The sequence below is a fragment of the Aspergillus wentii genome (genome assembly GCF_001890725.1).
Source record: "Aspergillus wentii DTO 134E9 unplaced genomic scaffold ASPWEscaffold_2, whole genome shotgun sequence".
In the NCBI taxonomy this organism is placed as follows: Eukaryota; Fungi; Ascomycota; class Eurotiomycetes; order Eurotiales; family Aspergillaceae; genus Aspergillus; species Aspergillus wentii.
In genome coordinates this window covers 2,671,240-2,689,785 of record NW_024467833.1, presented here as the reverse complement: position 1 = coordinate 2,689,785, position 18,546 = coordinate 2,671,240, and the positions used below count along the sequence as shown (strand labels likewise).

The 18,546-nt window shown below is 48.1% G+C and overlaps 5 protein-coding genes across 5 annotated transcripts; 3 read left to right on the top strand and 2 right to left on the bottom strand.

Moving 5' to 3' along the window:
- Positions 1-298: 298 nt before the first annotated feature.
- Positions 299-7,100, top strand: ASPWEDRAFT_104618 (DNA polymerase epsilon catalytic subunit POL2; the record flags this gene model as incomplete). The annotated part of the gene is made up of 3 exons (XM_040827666.1): positions 299-906; positions 963-1,102; positions 1,153-7,100. The coding sequence occupies 3 exons, from the start codon at positions 299-301 to the stop codon at positions 7,098-7,100; spliced, it is 6,696 nt and encodes a 2,231-aa protein (XP_040692752.1).
- A 777-nt stretch (positions 7,101-7,877) lies between these two features.
- Positions 7,878-9,869, top strand: ASPWEDRAFT_354355 (serine/threonine-protein kinase). Its single transcript, XM_040834228.1, has 5 exons — positions 7,878-8,171; positions 8,252-8,342; positions 8,408-8,738; positions 8,799-9,414; positions 9,576-9,869. The coding sequence occupies exons 1-4, from the start codon at positions 7,992-7,994 to the stop codon at positions 9,382-9,384; spliced, it is 1,188 nt and encodes a 395-aa protein (XP_040692751.1). The 5' UTR covers positions 7,878-7,991; the 3' UTR covers positions 9,385-9,414; positions 9,576-9,869.
- Positions 9,790-10,898, bottom strand: ASPWEDRAFT_49142 (AMMECR1 domain-containing protein; the record flags this gene model as incomplete). The annotated part of the gene is made up of 2 exons (XM_040837219.1): positions 9,790-10,261; positions 10,336-10,898. The coding sequence occupies 2 exons, from the start codon at positions 10,896-10,898 to the stop codon at positions 9,790-9,792; spliced, it is 1,035 nt and encodes a 344-aa protein (XP_040692750.1).
- A 986-nt stretch (positions 10,899-11,884) lies between these two features.
- ASPWEDRAFT_106340 (putative regulatory factor Sgt1) lies at positions 11,885-13,849 on the bottom strand (the record flags this gene model as incomplete). Its single annotated transcript, XM_040827798.1, has 3 exons — positions 11,885-13,252; positions 13,320-13,519; positions 13,585-13,849. 3 exons carry the CDS (start codon positions 13,847-13,849, stop codon positions 11,885-11,887), a joined length of 1,833 nt encoding a protein of 610 aa, XP_040692749.1.
- Positions 13,850-14,056: 207 nt separating this feature from the next.
- On the top strand, positions 14,057-18,319 carry ASPWEDRAFT_149861 (putative spindle-pole body protein (Pcp1)). The gene is made up of 3 exons (XM_040829579.1): positions 14,057-14,808; positions 14,889-17,737; positions 17,811-18,319. The coding sequence occupies exons 1-3, from the start codon at positions 14,212-14,214 to the stop codon at positions 18,052-18,054; spliced, it is 3,690 nt and encodes a 1,229-aa protein (XP_040692748.1). The 5' UTR covers positions 14,057-14,211; the 3' UTR covers positions 18,055-18,319.
- Positions 18,320-18,546: the final 227 nt, after the last annotated feature.

Genomic DNA, 18,546 nt, shown 5'->3' with positions numbered 1-18,546 from the left:
GGCCGCGACCCAAGGGCACGCGTAAAGTAGAAAACGCGACGCGTCGGGCTCACCCGCTGAAAGGCGTAAGCCAAAATTGGATGCCTTTTTGAGTCTGGATAATTGGTTGATCAAAATCACCTTATTATATCACTCGCGACTCTGCCATATACCCAATTGATTCAAGTCTCGTTTCAGCAGCAGTTATGCTCAGCTTTTCTTAATACTAATATAGTTGCGCGTTTCATGCTCAAAAGAGTCTCTCGTCCTACTCTATAGAGTGACTACATAGTCCCCCCCGGTGGGCGTGCGCGGCGCAATGCCTTCAAGAAAACCTAGCAAGTACGGAAACAAATTTCGATCAGGCGCCGCATCCTCGAACCCGAAACGGACAAAGACTGTCGAATTCTCCTCTCTCCGGTCGACAGAAGCAACCTCCCAAGATGAGAAATTCGAGGCGATTCGGCTGGCCAACAGCATCGACGAGAACCTGGGCTTCCCGCGGTTTGAGTCTGGTGAAAAGAGAGTCGGCTGGCTCATCAACATGCATAGCACCTCGATAGAAGATCCAAACGTCCCCGGAGGCCGTGCTGGTGTGGATTTTTATTTCCTTGAGGATGGGGGTGGAAGTTTCAAAGCAACCGTTGAATATGATCCGTACTTTCTCATCGCCGTGAAGAAAGGCCGCGAACAAGAAGTCGAGGAATGGTGCAGAAGGATGTTCGAAGGACTTGTGAAGAAAGTCAAAAGAGTCGAGAGGGAGGACCTCAATTTGCCAAACCATTTGCTTGGGCTTCGGAGGACATTTCTGCAACTGAACTTTGCCAACGTGAGCCATTTGCTGGAAGTTCGGAGGACCCTGCTGCCACTCGCGGAAAAGAATAAAAAAACCGTCAATGTGATGGATACTTACGCTGAGATGTCCAGGTTTGTCGATCCTATCGTTATATCGTTGGAAGCGGTGTACTAATCGTGACATGAAGCATGAACGCTGGATTTGATCTCTTTGATGACGAATTAATTAATGAGCCACGATCTAACGGCAATATGAATGCAAGCGATTTTATTATTGATATTCGAGAATATGATGTCCCTTACCATGTCAGAGTGTCAATTGACAAAGGTTTGCTACCCTGGTCGTTTGGTGAGACTATAAGCTTACAAGTCATGAAGATATCCGTATAGGGAAATGGTACACTGTAGACGCAAAGCACGGCGTCATTTCATTGTCTTGCATAGAGGAACGACTGCAGCGTGCCGATCCTGTTGTACTTGCGTTCGATATTGAAACGACAAAACTACCGCTCAAGTTTCCGGATTCTGTCATTGACCAGATTATGATGATTTCGTATATGATTGATGGCCAAGGTTTCTTGATCACAAATCGTGAGATAGTCTCCGAAGATATCAGCGATTTCGAGTATACACCAAAGCCTGAGTACAGTGGACCGTTTATGATTTTCAACGAGCCTAATGAAAGAGGTGTTTTGGAGCGGTTTTTCGAGCACATCAAAGAGGCCAAACCAACGGTCATTGCCACATATAACGGTGACTTTTTCGATTGGCCTTTCGTTGAGGCCAGAGCAAGTGTCCTGGGAATCGACATGTACACCGAAATTGGGTTTCGAAAGAACAGCGAAGACATTTACCAAAGTGACAACTGCGTACATATGGATTGTTTCGCTTGGGTCAACCGTGACAGTTACCTTCCCCAAGGAAGTCGTGGTTTAAAAGCTGTTACAGTCGCAAAACTTGGCTACGACCCCGACGAACTCGACCCCGAACTCATGACACCGTATGCAAGTGAACGCCCACAGACTCTCGCTGAATACTCCGTTTCAGATGCTGTCGCCACATATTACTTGTATATGAAATATGTACACCCTTTCATCTTCTCGCTATGCACGATTCTCCCTATTAATCCCGATGACACACTGCGGAAAGGAACCGGAACACTCTGTGAGATGCTTCTGATGGTGCAAGCATACAAAGGAGAGATCATCCTGCCGAACAAACACAAAGATCCTACAGAAGCCTTCTATGAGGGTCACCTGCTTGAATCGGAGACTTATGTTGGTGGTCACGTCGAGAGTATAGAAGCTGGTGTATTCCGCAGTGATATCCCCGTTACTTTCAATGTCGATCCTACTGCCATCGACGAGCTTGTGAGAGATCTTGATGCAGCTTTGAAATTCAGTATCGAGGTTGAAGAAAAGAAGTCAATGGACGATGTCGTTAACTACGATGAAGTAAAGGGCCAGATCGCAAAGAACTTACTCGACCTAAAGGAGAGACCCCACAGGGACGAGGTGCCTTTTATCTACCATTTGGACGTCGCATCCATGTATCCGAACATCATGATTACGAATCGATTGCAGCCGGACTCAATGATTCAAGAGTCGAACTGCGCCTCCTGTGATTTCAACCGACCCGGGAAAACATGCGACAGACGAATGCCATGGGCATGGCGAGGTGAATTCCTTCCTGCCAAGCGTGACGAATACAATATGATTCGGCAAGCAGTTGCAAATGAACGTTTTCCTGGAAAGACGAAGCTCAGCCCGATGAGGGCATTCGCTGATATGAGTATCGAGGAACAAGCCTCTATTGTCAAGAAAAGACTTCAAGATTACAGTAAGAAGATCTACCACAAAATTCACGACAGCAAGACAATGGAGCGGGAAGCCATTATCTGTCAGCGAGAGAATCCATTCTATGTCGATACCGTGCGAGATTTCCGAGATCGACGATATGATTTCAAGGGAAAGCAGAAAGTCTGGAAAAACAAGACCGACTCCCTCAAGTCATCAGGTGCTCCTGCAGGAGAGGTTGACGAAGCGAAGAAAATGATCGTCCTTTATGACTCTCTTCAACTTGCCCATAAGGTCATTCTGAACAGTTTCTACGGTTACGTTATGAGAAAGGGATCTCGATGGTACTCCATGGAGATGGCGGGAGTTACATGTCTTACAGGTGCACACATCATTCAAATGGCGAGAGAGCTCGTCGACCGCATTGGTCGCCCCCTGGAACTCGATACCGACGGTATCTGGTGTATGCTTCCTGGGAGTTTCCCTGAAAACTTTTCATTTACGTTGAAAAATGGCAAGAAGCTTGGGATTTCATACCCTTGTGTTATGCTGAACCATCTTGTTCACGGAAAGTACACAAACCACCAATACCAGACCCTTGTCGACCCGGAAAGATTCAAGTACAATGTGTATAGCGAGAACTCCATTTTCTTCGAAGTCGATGGACCTTACAGGGCAATGATCTTGCCCACTTCTAAGGAGGAAGACAAGAACTTGAAGAAGCGTTATGCCGTCTTTAACCATGATGGCTCTCTGGCTGAACTGAAAGGATTCGAAGTCAAGCGAAGAGGAGAGTTGAAATTGATCAAGATTTTCCAGACTCAAATCTTCCGATTCTTCTTGGAAGGCACGACTCTCGAAGAAACGTATGCCGCCGTGGCCCGTGTGGCTGACAGATGGCTGGACGTACTTTACGAGCATGGATCGACTCTGGCTGATGAGGAGCTAATCGACTTGATTTCCGAGAACAGGAGTATGACAAAGACTCTTGAGGAATATGGAAATCAGAAATCAACTTCAATCACAACCGCCAGACGATTGGCAGAATTCTTGGGCGAGCAAATGGTCAAGGACAAGGGTCTCAACTGTAAATACATTATATCTTCAAGGCCAAGGAACACACCTGTCACCGAGAGAGCCATTCCAGTGACTATCTTCTCCGCCGAGGAGAATGTTAAACGGTACTTCTTGCGGAAGTGGCTGAAAGAAGATCCCGGTGACATGGACCCTCGAACTGTGATCGATTGGGACTACTACCTCGAGCGATTGGGATCCGTTGTACAGAAGCTGATTACAATCCCGGCTGCTCTTCAGAAGATCCGCAATCCGTGCCCCAGAGTGGCCCATCCAGACTGGTTGCAGCGACGGATCAACACCAAGGATGATAAGTTCAAACAAAAGAAGATGACAGATCTCTTTGGCAAGTCGGAGAAGAATCCGTTGTCTGATCTATCAACAAACATTCTCGAGCATCGTGTGCAACATGCTGGTGATATGGACGAGGCGATCGCAGGATCAACACAGAAACTGATATCATCGCCTAATAACAAGACTTCACAGAAGAGAAAACTCCCCGAAGGCCTCCCCAAAACCTCGCTTGATCCTTTTGCGAGTCTACCCGCCAAAATGCCATCAATGACCGAAGATTATGAAGGATTTTTGAAGTACCAGAAGCAAAAGTGGAAGATCCAGAAACAGGCTCGTGTCCGCCGGCGACAACTTTTCGGAGAGAGGACCAACGTCACTACTGACTCCCTGAGTAATTTCTTCAGAAACCAAGCCGAACTTCTGTACATCAATACCTGGCAAGTTATACAGCTTTGTGAGACCAGCAGACCCGGAATCGTGCGAGCCTTTGTTTTGATCGACCAAAAGATTCATGCTCTTACAGTCAAGGTCCCAAGGCAGTTCTTTATTAACTTGAAGCAAGACTCGCTGCCCGATGTCGACGTTCCAGACTGCGAAGTCGAAAAGGTCAACCACACACTGCCAAACGGACATCCTTCAGTCCACCTATTCCAATTGTCTCTGTCTGAGGATACCTTCTTGCAGGAAGCAGAAAAGATCGATACTCTCCTGCAACACCCTAGTATTGAGGGTGTCTATGAAAAGAGTATACCATTGAGTGTACGGGCTGTCATGAAACTGGGCAGTATATGTACTTTTGACGAAGGGCAGCGAGGAGTTCTTGGTGAGGGTTTGGATAAAGGGTTCGATCTATCTGTACTACACCGCACGACATCTGAGCAGCCCTATTTGACAAACTCGGGGCTGGTCTACCATTATCTGTACCATGTTGTTTCTGGAGACAGACAAATATTTGCGATTTTCTCGACTGCGAAGAGCGAAGCACACATTGTCATTCTGAACCGTACAAGAGATGTCCAGGGACTACCTAATGTTGACAAGATCTATTTGGAACTCCTTGGCCGCAGGATGCAAGCCATGGCAGGGGACCAGTCACAAACTGCGTTTGAGTATCAGGACAAAATTCATTTCAAAACCACCCAGGTGATGACTAGAAGGAAAGCTCATTTGGAGGTTGGTGACTTGATCAAGAAACTAAGAAGCGAAGAAAACCAGCCTGCCATGCTGGTGATACAGTCTCAGCAAAGACACCGACTGTGCCATGATATTCCGGTATTGAACGAGTACCCAATTCTGCCAGTCAAACCCGAAGTGTCCGATATGGATCTTCCACCTCTCGGCTGGCAGTCCTTCATCGCGAAGCGGATTGTTACACACTACTTGTATCTCGCATCTTGGATTCAGCATATGATGCTGTTAGCAAGATATGGCGATGTCCCTCTCTGCAACTTGGAGAGTGATGACCCACGATACCTCATTGACATATCATACGCACGACGACTCCAGCAGAGTAACGTTGTCCTTTGGTGGTCTTCTGGCCCACGGCCCGATCACGCAGGGTATGAGAAAGATGACATTACAGGTCCTTTGGAGAAGGTGGGCATGCCGTCAGTCAATGCACCGAACGCTTATACCACTGTGTGTATTGAACTGGAGGTTCGTAATCTTGCCATCAACACCATTCTGACATCGTCCATTATCAATGAAATGGAGGGTGCCGATACGCTTTTGGCACCGTCAGAACCTTCAGTAGAAGCTGGAGGCTCGGGCGTTCTTTACTCAGAGAAAGCGTTTGCCTCTGCTGGTGCCATTGTCCTGCGGGAGATGGTGAAGCACTGGTGGACAGAAGCCTGCGAAGGAAACAACATGGCCGATATCATGGTACAGCATCTAATCCGATGGGTCGAAAGTCCATCTTCATGTCTTTATGATCGATCTTTACACCACTACGTGCGGATGTTGTCGAGGAAATCCTTCCAGCGACTGATGGCAGAATTCAGGCGTGTCGGATCGAATATCATCTTTGCAAGCTCCACCCGCCTCCTTCTTCAAACAAGCAAGACTGAGGTAGGAAACGCATACGCCTACAGTCAATATGTGTTGAAGTCGATTCGGGCCAACGCATCATTCCACTTCATTGATCTTGAGATCAAGGAGTACTGGGATTACTTGGTGTGGTATGACGAGTACAACTACGGAGGCAAAGGGTGCCGGGAAGTCGTTGAATCGGATGATCAGGAGCTGGAAACCGTCATGCATTGGCAACTCGGCCGTTTTCTGCCAGTGCCCATGCAGACCGTCTTCCACGACTGGGTGGTTGAATATGTCGAACTGATGCACGGTCTCAAGCACCCCGATGGTGAGCTTTCGTCGACTCCTCGGTTGACACAGATTCCTATCGGACGCCCCAGTGATGCGGAGAGCGATGAAATCACGTCCGTATTAACAGAACGCTTCTCGAAGCCACTGAAGAAGCAAATTTCTGGGCTCATCCGCCGTCAGCGTGACGAAATGTTGCACCCGGAACTAGCGTCCGACTACGCTTTCCCAGTCCTACCCGGAGTCCTGGTTGATCCCAAGAATGACAAACGTAACCCCGTGCTGGAGCTTGTCAAGCTCCTCATGCAAGTCTTGAGTCTATCCAAGATGACGACTTTGGAGTCCCGACTTCTCCGTCGGGAATTGCTGGCACTGTTCGAAGTCCGCGAATTCAGCAAAGAAGGTCGATTTGAAAACCCCAGCGCAAGTCTGAAGCTTCCAGAACTGACATGTAACGCTTGCTGTCTAATCCGAGACTTGGATCTTTGCAGGGATGAAGATGTTCTCCCAGACCCAGGATCGGATCCAAGCAAAGCATCAGCCAAGCCCTGGCGCTGTCCTTTCTGCCAGAGCGAGTATGATCGCTTGGCTCAGGAAGAGGTTCTCATCGGTCAGGTGCACGGCATGATTGCCGGGTGGCAGACTCAGGATCTGAAGTGTTCCAAGTGTGGCGGACTCAAGATCAGTGATTTTATGGAACACTGCTCGTGCAGTGGTGTGTGGGTTGAAACCATGGACAAGCGGGACGTGGAAAAGAAGCTGCGTGTCCTGGAAAGCGTGGCCAAGTTCCACGGTCTCAAACTACTGGAGGGCGTTGTTGAAGGAGTGCTTGGTCACATGTAATGGCTATTTTTATATTCCTGTTGTTGTTATTTGGTGATATTTGGGAGTTGGCAAAGGCTATATCATGGTGTCTTTGCGGCGTGTATAAGGGAAAAGGCAAACACTGAAACCAGGCGTTCTTAAGGCGGTTGGGAAACTTGTTGAATACCACAATAGCATAATTCATTCAATTCTGCATAGTCACGATCATAATGCTGCTCTCACGTCCACTATAGAAAACGACACCAATATTAAGCAAGGGGTCCTCCATCGTAGTCGATCACCGATCCACTCACCGGGCACCGCGAAAACCGAGGGACGACGGGGTCAGCGAGTCTGGAACGACAGACACTCGCCAGACTCGACGTCCAGCAATCAACCTCACGTCCAGATACCCAGTGCCCTATCCTCTCAAGACCACCTGGCTTCAATTATTCACTCGAATACGTGCCTCAACCTCGTCGAGATCTGCACAAGACCACCTGCAGTGCAACGGCTTGGGGACTCGGCGCTAATCCACCTCCCTCTCCCACAGCCCCGCAATCCACAGCGCGAGGGATCCCACCGATTGCGATAAGAGGCATCAGAGGAAAGCAAAATTCACATTGCCTTTTCATCTAGACTCCAGCTTCGTCCGATCGTGAAGGTACAGTCTCTTCGAGGGCAAATCATAATACATCCCGGGGAAACATCATCGGTTAGTTCACCCGTGATCAACACACTATTGCTATTACTCTTTCTGACTGAATGGTCATACTTGCAGATCCCTATCAGATATTCTCTCTCTTTCTTTCCTCTTTTTCTCTTCCGATCCCGCACGTATCACCGTCATCACAGCTTGCATTCCCTCGTCTTCTTTGAACGCTCTATAACTCTCCCTTGAGTATACACGTCGCTTGTCATTCCCCGCAAATGGCTTCGCAAACTCCGACGAACCAGCGACCCAAGGTTCAACCTTGCCGTTACAAGACAGGAAAGACACTGGGAGCTGGCTCCTACTCTGTCGTCAAGGAATGTGTGCACATCGATACAGGCCGGTACTATGCCGCAAAGGTCATCAATAAACGATTGATGGCAGGGCGTGAACACATGGTAATTATGAGACCGGACTGTCTACTATCCTTGGTTAGCGGTGGAAGGCTGATGATAAGGCTTTTCGGGGAGCTGTATAGGTTCGAAATGAGATTGCGGTGCTCAAGAGAGTGTCGATGGGACACCAAAACATCCTGACTTTGGTCGATTACTTTGAGACTATGAATAACCGTATGTGTTCACATGTTGGTGTTGGGTATGCAGGCGCTGACGATTGGATTCCTTCCGGTTTCCAGTTTACTTGGTTACTGATCTCGCTCTTGGTGGAGAGCTGTTTGATCGCATTTGCCGTAAAGGTAGCTACTACGAGTCCGATGCTGCGGACCTCATTCGTGCCGTTCTATCTGCGGTCGCCTATCTCCATGATCACGGAATCGTACACCGCGATCTAAAACCCGAGAACCTGTTGTTCCGTACCCCAGAGGACAATGCGGATTTGTTGATTGCGGACTTTGGCTTGTCGAGAATTATGGATGAGGAACAATTTCACGTTCTCACAACGACATGTGGTACGCCGGGATATATGGCACCTGAGATTTTCAAGAAAAGTGGCCATGGAAAACCAGTGTATGTCCATCCTAAACTAAAAAAACTATAGAAATAGACCCTCCGCTAACCCCTCTTCAGAGATATCTGGGCCATCGGCGTCATCACTTACTTTTTGCTATGCGGTTACACACCCTTTGATCGCGACTCCAACCTGGAAGAGATGCAGGCCATCCTTGCAGCTGACTATTCCTTTACACCTCTTGAGTACTGGCGTGGTGTCTCACAATCAGCTCGGGATTTCATCAATCGTTGCTTGACTATCGAACCCTCGAAGCGAATGACAGCCCACGAGGCACTTCAGCATGTCTGGGTTAACCCGCCATACGACCCTGTCACTGAAAACGGTCAAGACCTACTCCCGACCGTCAAGAAGAACTTCAATGCCCGACGAACACTACACAAAGCTATCGATACTGTCCGGGCAATCAACAAACTCCGCGAGGGTGGCGGGCTAATGATGGATGGTGTGATGAGTGTCGACCCGAAGCCGGAACGTGTCAATGGAAACGATGTCATCGAGGAGAAAAACCACGGATACGATGGACACATGGATATTGACAGCCGTAGCAACGCTCGTGGGCAGACTGAGGAGCAGATCCGAGCTCAGGAACGAAGAGTGAAAGAAATGGTGGCTGGGCTATGGAGTAAATCCGTCAAGAAATGATGGGATTCCACAAGCATCTCCTTTTTCTTTGTTGGTTGGCCTTGTTTTTCTTTCTTGGAATGATGATGCTATCATGACTCTTTTGGGTTTCGGGCTTTAGATACGCCAGTGTCGCTTTTTCTTTTTTTCTGTGCATTGGCAAAAAGAATAATATACTGATTGTACATTCCACTTATTGTTAACATCATTAGTTTGGAGGCTGGCTTTCATCTTTATACCTTGGAATGACGGTAGTGACTAGTGGGGGGGGGTAGTAGATTCTTGATATTGGTAGAGAATAAATTCAAATTTCCATAAACGCCTTTGCCTCTCATCATGTCATATCTAGATCCCGTCGAGACTGGGGCCTCTATCCCTCCAGACCAAAGTATAGCTGTCTCTGACAAGCTGTCTGTCATCTTTAAATCATCTAGCCGAGTTAAACAGCATTTCCTCTCCGTCTTCCAGAGACAGAACCCATTTCCGCCATTCCTGCCATTCGGCGTAATCAGCACTAGCCTTGAGGCCTTGGTACTTGACCGCTCGAAAGTCCGAGACTTGGTCCCAGGGCTTGCCTGAGCTCGAGCTGCTACTGTTGTTACTTCCTCTAAGTAGTCTCCTCGCAACGCCTCCAGTCGCCCCGTCCCAGCCTGCTTTGCGCATCAGACTCTCCACCGTTTCCTCTTTGGTCCAGCCTTGCTCCACTGGGACGTCTGGGAGATATGTGGCCCCGTAGCGTCTACCGCGGTGTATGAAAGATATACGAATTCCATGGGTTCCGAGAATCCAATCCATTGCATTGGTACAAGGTTCAAAAGACCCTAGAAGGGTCAAGGAGCAGGAAAGCGAAGGTAAGAGGGATTTGGGAATCGGAGAAAAGCGGGTGTCATGGAAGGCGCTGTTTGCAAGTTAGTGTTTTGAGGGGTGAAAGGGGAATGAGTAACCTGTCCATCACTCGTGGGTAAAACATACGAAGTGATGGCGTAGGAATTCAAACCTGCAGCAAGTTCCTGCGCCTCAAATGTACCAATGCACCCACGAAGTGATTTGTGCCCATGCTTCGAGACTGTATTCCACGTAACAAACAACGGGTGTTCTCGGTATTCTTCTTTCTGGCGCCTTGAACCCGCCATATCAGATTGCGAACCTGGTGTCGTGATAGCTGTGGAACTAGATGAAACAGAATTGGTTGACGGCGTAGTCGATGCACTGGAAGAGTCTGATGAAAGTTCGCTTTGAAGACGGTTGATACTGGGCATCTTGATGGCCGGTGGTCGATTTCTCTTAGTCGCACTCTGGCCCGCAGCACCGTCGTCATTGTTTTGGGTGTCATTTTCCTCCGTGATTGGCTGGCTTAGATTGTCGTTCTCCCTCAGAGAAACCGACTCATTCTTGTCCTGAAGGGTAGCAAGTTTCTTAACCTGCTCATGCTGCTCCCAGAGATCCTCCAAAACGTTGAGTTTTATAGGATCATACCCTTCAAAGGAGGCAGAAAGAGACTCGAAGCAATAGTAGCAATGGGCCGGGCTTGCCATCTTCTCGGAAAGACTCGGGGCAAGAAGTAAAGACTCGAATAGCTTTGCTCAACCAGGCGAAATGATGCTGTATCTGAGATATGTCCAGTCTGGTGCTGTATTCTTGGACAACCCCGCAGCGATTGTCTGTTGATATGGCCAATGACTGCTACTTATATACCTCTGCAGCCTTATTCACGGAAGGTTGCGATCTCTTGAAGGGCACGAGAGCCACCACTTGAAAGCAAATTCTGAGCAGGTATGAGATAGCTTTGTCTGAGGGAGAATCTAACGGAATCGACAGCACGCAGTAAACTGTCTGAACTTCCGTCTGAGGGGGGATGAAACGGTTGCTGGAGGAAAGAGGCAGAAAGAGGGGGAAAAGCGGAGGCGATCCGGAACACGATAAGATAGCCACACGTGATAAGAAGGCTTATCGGTCCACCCATGACATTTTGCCATTGACATTGCAATCGTCATCATTCAACTTTGGGAGATCCAATGAGATATTCTATTAGCAAGTGCAGATGTTTCATTCTTGATCGTATGGTCGACTGGTTTTGCCCCTTAAAATGTCCTCGTAGGACCAAGGCCGTCACTGTTTACCTACTAGGCTTAGGATATATATACAGCGGCTGCGGTATACTCAAGGACCATAACCCAGTATCTTCCTTTAATATGAAAGGAATGATCTAGTCTTTGTCTTATCGGATTTGACTCTTATGTAGTACCCGTGAACCTCGATTTAAGGACACGGGGTCCAAATTCTCTCCCCTCTTATTTATAAAACAGCAGGGACTTCGTGCACCTGCAAGAGTATCTCCCGAAAGCTGATACACTATGGTGACAGTGTGCTTTCAATATAGCTGGTACTCCAGCAAAAGCCCAGACCATTGTTAATCGTTGTGAGAGTTATGTCTTTATGCTGGTAGTATGCCATGTCATAATCGACCAGAGTCTCATCCCCTTTTGCGAAAGGCATTACCCCGAAACTATCGTCCATTGTTTTATTTACTGCGGTCATCCTTGGGTATAGGCAGGTTCAGCATAGAAAGCAGGTTTGATGCTGGACCTGCAGTACCTGCCTGCCCCTGAAGGCTTTCCAGTAGATTTTTGGCAAGGTTTATATTAGCATCCTCGTCTTCAGCATCTTGCTCGTCCGCATTTTCAGCGCCCTGAGCGTCATTTGATTTTTCCCCGGCCGTCACTTCCTTTCCTGAAGATGGTTTCGGTCGATTCAAATTTAGGACTCCTGTGCCTCTCAGTTCAGCTTCCATTTGTTTTGAGAGCTGCTGAATTTGCTCTGTATCATCTTCATCCGACGCATTGTCCAGCTCCTCCACTCTGTTGCGAGACGACGATGTCCGAGAGTTATCTGGAAGACCGGGCATTGAAGGCATGCCCATCATTTCCTTCATCATCCTGGAAAACTCTTCTTCATCGAAAGAGGCTTCCTTATCCTCTCCATCACTGCTCATTTCATCGTCTTCCCCGTCACCGGAGTCGGAGCCAAAGTCATCAATAAAGCCAGCTCCTTCGAAGCCGGTTGAGTTGTCGTTCAGGAATTCTTCAAAACGGGCCACGATACGCTGGAGATTTTCCTGGGCATTTGCATCTCCAAACGCACCTTCGGCCTTAGGTCCTTGTTCTTTGTCCTTACCCTTGCCCTTTAGTTCCCTGTCTAGATCTTCGAAGCTTATGTCTAGCCATTTCTCATCATCTTCGCGTTGGCCCCAGCCCTTGATTTCCTCATCTGTAGGGAGTTTTTCGTCTTCTGTGTCCAGGTCCTCTAGCACAAGTTTTATTTCTCTAACAGAAGGCTTATCTTGGTTTTGTGGATCGGAAATAAGCATTTCAAATCCACAAGAGAGCTTCATCCCCGTATCAGCACGGTCGTATGCCTTTTTATTTTCTTTTGAGGGCAACAATCCTTCCCATGACTTCGGCACTGGAAAGTCTTGACTCTTTAGCTGCGCGTAACCGACCCTAGTAAATCGAACGCTCACAGTAACGAGATCCTCGGGTTTGAAGGTGAAATCCTTGGTGTCTTTAGATCGAAGGGGTCGTAGCGCAATCGGATCTCTTAGATAGAATGCTTCCACAGCCGGTGAAATATAACCGGGCTTTTGATGCAATAAAAAGGCTATCTTGCGTGGAATTGTCACCAGCGCCGAGTGAAGATTCTCGCTGATTTGTTTGGGATAATTGCGCAACCGGTAAAATGCCTCCTCTTGGATCATCGTAGAGCGCATAAGCTGCTTGGGCTCTTTTGTTATGATACTTCTTGATTCTGGAAGGGAAATGGTTTCCGTCACTTTTCGCTTCGTTTGGTTCTTCGGCTTGATGATGACAAGTTCTCCTTGGTTTATCCAGACCTAATTGTAGTATCACAGTTATATTAGCAAGCGCGCTGGTGCAGATATTAGAGTAATGCCAACGCACTCTGTTATCAGCTACTTCAGGTTCTAGCCATTCGGGCAGAGCGCCAGCTGCTTCAACAAGAAGAAATTGTCCATCGCCATCCACAACTTGGGCCCAAATATCCTTGTGCTTCTTTGTCAATTCTCGCAGGAGATAAACAACAACCCATTCATCCTCAATCGAGTCGCCAAAATTCGTTCGCCCGCGCAACGAAGTGATTCCTAGAGTGACAAGCAAGTCAACACCGCATTCTCACACCGATGGAATAGAATCGGTGTTTGCGCACCATCTTCTTTGGTTATTTCGAGTCGAAATCCCTCCCGTTGCCAGATATAATCCCTCAGATGCTCCTTTGTCAATTCTGCTGCGGACCGCTGTACCTCTGCTAATCGCGACCGTGTTTCTGCGGCTTCATCCACGATAGCGGGGGCGGGGTCAGAGGGAATATAATATATCGAATACTCGATACTATCGTCAGGAAGCTCGGGTTTCGGGATGGGACGGAATGTGGACTTGAACCACTCGAGATCTTCTTCTGACATAGGATTCATGTTTGAAGCTGTGCAGTTCAATGCGTTTATCCCTTTATCAGAACCAAGTCCGATTAAAAGAAATAAATTACAGTCATGACTTCATACCGAACGAGACGCGGCGAATCTCCCGGCCCGCCGTTGCGCTAGGCTGTTTGCGGTTAGATATCAACATGGCCCAGCGAGCCCGACGCCTGCTTTTTGTCACCGCCCAAAACACGTCCATATGCGGATGGCTGGCTCTCTGCGTGGTTGTTGTATCCGCCTGGTTCTCGACTCTCCTCTTTTTATTACATTGTGAGAACAGAGATGGACGTGCATTGAAGATATCTTATTTTCGCTAGATCAATTCCAGTAATATTTTCGTTTATTCCGCGTCGACAATGGCGTTCCCGTACATCGACACTCCGCGCACCGAAGTCGACGGAAACGCGACTTACCTCACCAACGGCTTTCGCAGCGTGGGAAGGAACAACCTGTCAGCACTTGACTCCGTCGAAAACTCGTTTCAGACACCATCGAAGGATGAAGATATACTCAAAGCGCTCAGTAATGGGCGAAGGCGCAGTTCCGGTGGTTTCAAGCTCAGCACGCCGCGTGCCGGATCCGGTCCCAAGTCGACAAGAAGCGCGTTGGACGACCGACGACACCTTCCAGCAGCAGCGCCTGCAAAGGGAGAGTTTACACCGTTAATGAAAAGCGCAACAAAGAATAACTATTTGAAAAACTTGTCTACTGCGCGAGGAAGTGGGGCCCCGAAAACCCCGGCCTACCTGAGAGCGAGCTATCGAAGCAACCTCAACACTCCTGGATTGCCTCCTATGGAAATGACTGGGATTGATGAAGAAGACGCGACAGACGATCAACCCACCCCGCTTCCGAATGTTGCGAGTAGCAGTCCACAGGGCACGCCGCTGCCACTGCTGCCAGGGAGAGATGGAGGCGATGGACAAAACATGACCTTGAAAGAGCAAGAAAATGTAAGGATCTGAGCCCATCTGCTTATTTGACTTAGGCAGCCAGATAAAAATGCATGGAAGATGTTTGCTGACTTGAACAGATGATTGACAAGCTGGACAAAGACAACTTTGGCTTAAAGTTAAAGATCCACTACCTACAGGAGCAAATAGAAAAGGCCGGCCCAGCATACAACCAAGCAGCGCTCAAAGAAAACACCGAACTGAAAGTTTTGAAATTGACGATGCAACGAGACATTTCCCGATACAAAAAGAGCCTCCAACAGGCAGAACGCGACCTTGAATCCTATCGATTACAATTCCAAGACCTTAGAGAGAAGTCACGAAGAAGGAATACAGACGAAACGGTACTGCGCGAAATGGAATTGATGCGGGAAGAAATACAAACAAAGGAGAACCAAGTGAATGACCTTCGCGAGGAGCTTCGGGATGTACAAGATCGACAGTCGCAGGAGGTTGAAAAACTACGAGATGAAATTGAAGACCTTGAAGCATCGCTGAGAGAAAAGGATCGCACCATCGAGGAACGCGACGAGGAAATCGAAGAAATAAAGGACAGGGAAGGTAAAGAGAACGACGCGGTATCCGAACTCGAGGCGGAGCTTCAACGCGCAAGAGAACAGATGGAAGAGTTACATGAGAGTCTGGACCAGGCCAAATCTGAGGCCAGAGAGGCAAGAAGCATTGGAAACCAGGCAGTGCAGGAGAAAGAGCAAGCCGAAGAAAACCTCAGGGAGCTACATGAAGAAATGTCGAACAGATCTTTTAGTACGAAGGGCCTCACGCGTCAACTGGAGGAAAGAGCGAGCAAACTGGACGAAAGTGTTCAAGAGCTACAACGTGAGAATGATGCTTTGAAGGAAGAGCTTGAAACAAAGGCACGAAACGAAGCTTATCTTGAGGAGCAATACCGGAAGGCTCAATCGGACATGGGTGATGGTGAGAGACGGTTGCAAAATGATCTCGACCTAGCTAGGCGTGAACGCGACCAAGCTCAGAAAGAACATGACCGGGTGTCCGCGCAGTTACAAGAAGCTCTTGATGAGATTCAACGCAAGGCAGAAGAAAAAGACCTTTTGCAGACTCGGCATCACGCTCTGACTGACGAATCTGGAAGTCTGCAGCGCGACTTGGCCACGGCACAATTCAGAATCAGAGAGCTTCAGCAGAGTGTAGAGGATGAGAAGCAGCGGGCTCTCGATGTCGGACACGATACCAGGACACAATACCAGAACGAACTTGAGCGACTTCAAGAAGAAATCGAGTCTCTTCATCACGAAATCGAGGATAAAGAGGGCCAATTTGCACTCGAGGAAGACAGGTGGGAAAGTGCTAAGCGAAGCCTCCAGATGCAGAAAGAGAGAGCAGAAGACCAGGCTGCTGGCTTTAAACGTACAATCGAGAAGCTTGAACAAGTGGAACATACACTTTCAGGAAAAGAGTTCAAGCTACAGGAAGTCATCGACAGTGAGAAAGCACGACACTTTAACTCGGAGGCCGTCCTCGGCCGCCAAGTCAAAGAATTGAACGATGACCTGACATCAAAGAGGGAAATAATCGACGAGCAGCGGAGTGAACTTCTCTCTGTTAAGGAGGAACTCCGTGTCACCAGACGCGAAGAGGCGGCACTGAGGGAGAAGGTGCAGGCTCTGGAGGACGAAATCGTTGTTTTGCAAGCCAGCCTAGAAGAGGAACAAGAGTATGCCAAGGGTCGATCGCAGAAAGGAACGTCCGATCAAGATAATCAGCTGCAGAGGTTGATAGCCGACAAGCAGAAGCTTCGTGATCAACTTGCCAATGCCCATGTTGAATTGCATGATCTCCGGACCTCTGCAACTGAGATCGAGACAGAACGTGACGAGCTTCAAATCCAACTTGATCAGGCCCAGAATCAATTCGACGATACAACCCGTTTCGACCAAGAGAAAGTTGAGCTCCGCAAATCTACTTTACGCCTGGAAAATGAGCTCAAGCGACTCAGAGATGACAAATCTTCGCTTTTGGAAGCCAAGGAAGCTCTCGAAACGCAGCTCAGCTCAGAGATAGAGCGAGCAACTGCAGAAGAAAATCGTTTGTCAGCCGAAATCGACCAGCTTCAGGACAAACTGCAATCATCCTCGAATGGAAAGGGCCGAGAACTCTCATTAGCAAAGAGTAAGGTGCAGCGTCTCGAAAGGCGTGTGCAAGAATTGGAGGCGCTTCGCGAGCAACAGCCACTGGCAGACAACGAACATTCTACCGCGAATGCAGACATCTCACTTCTTCGCCACAACTTGGACGAGGTCCGGAAGAGAGAGAGGACCTTGCTCCAGCGCGAGGCCGAACACAAGTCATCTGTTCGTAGCCACAAATCACGCATTGCCGACCTTGAGAGAGAGCTGCACGATACTTTGATGAAGAAATTCGAGACCAACTCGCCCCAATCGTCGCCGTCAGATAAAATTCACGCAGAGCTGCGCAGCTTGCGAAAGCAACTGTCAGACGCACACAAATCACTCAAAGAATTGAAAACGAAGAACCGTGACCTTGAGCGGGCTGCAATGAGGGAGGAAGATCAAAAGGATCTCCACGAGTTGCTTAAATCATCTACTTTGGAGGCAGAGTCTATGGCACTCAAACTATCTGAGCGAGATGCTAGGTTGAATGAACTCAAAGCCCAGGTGCGCAGGATTCGCGAGGAGCGTGCGTTTTGTGTGAGGAAGGCCGAGTCAGCGGCCCAAGAAGTGGAAGCTCTTCAAGATCGCTACAACCAGATGGTGGAGAAGATTACGAGCAGAAAGGACGACAAGGGCCGGCATGACAAGGAGATTCTGGGCTTAGGCAAAGAAATCATCTGGCTTCGAGCACGTTTGAAGCGAGAGGAGAAGTTCCGCCGTGATCTTGCCTGGAGCAAAGGCCTAATGGAACTTGGAGAACGGGTTCGCGTGGCTTGGTTCGTGAAACCCCTTTCTTTCTTTTCCTTTATACATGCAAGTATAATTTACTGACTTTCTTTGACTATACAGTAACGAAGCCGACTTGAGAATGATCTCTGAGATGGGCGTTAAATCTCGTGATCGTAGCCAAGTGCGGACTCCGCGACAGAAGCTGAGATCTGCAGTGTCCATGGTCATGGCAACTGTCCGGATGCAAAGAATGGGCCGAGAATGGAAGAAGACCAAGAAATTGGGTGAGAACCTCAAACGTGTGAAGAACGAGGTGCAGAGGAGGAGGGAAAGCTCGAGCAAGAAAGTCATGGAGTCCAGGTGATGTTTTTGGGGTGATTTGACTGTTATCCTTCGTTTTGTCTTTTTTCCATTTTATATTTCTTTTCTCCCCCACCCCCCTGCTATTTTTCCTCTTATAAGCCTATTGTTCTTTTCTGTCAGACCTTATTGAAGTGATTCCCCTGTGTGCTTTGTATATCAACCTATCTTTGGTTTTCGTTCCTGAAAGGCGTTTTGAGTCGGATGAATCATGCTATCAACCCGGGGTTTTTATATCATTATTTTGTGGCTTTTGCTGTTTGTTTGCGGAGAATCTTGGAAATTTGTGCATACATTTTTTATGACAGGGATAGGTTGTTTTTGCTTTGATGATTAGGATAGCCAAATGAGAGATGTCGATAGTCACTCAGTACGGAAGAGTAAATACTAGAATCGCTGGTCTTTTTTCTGTATGAATATTGAATCGTTTCTGCTGGGGTATTCTGTCGTCCAGTTTTCTTTTTGCCTTGAAATCAATCATAAAATGCTTCCAAGT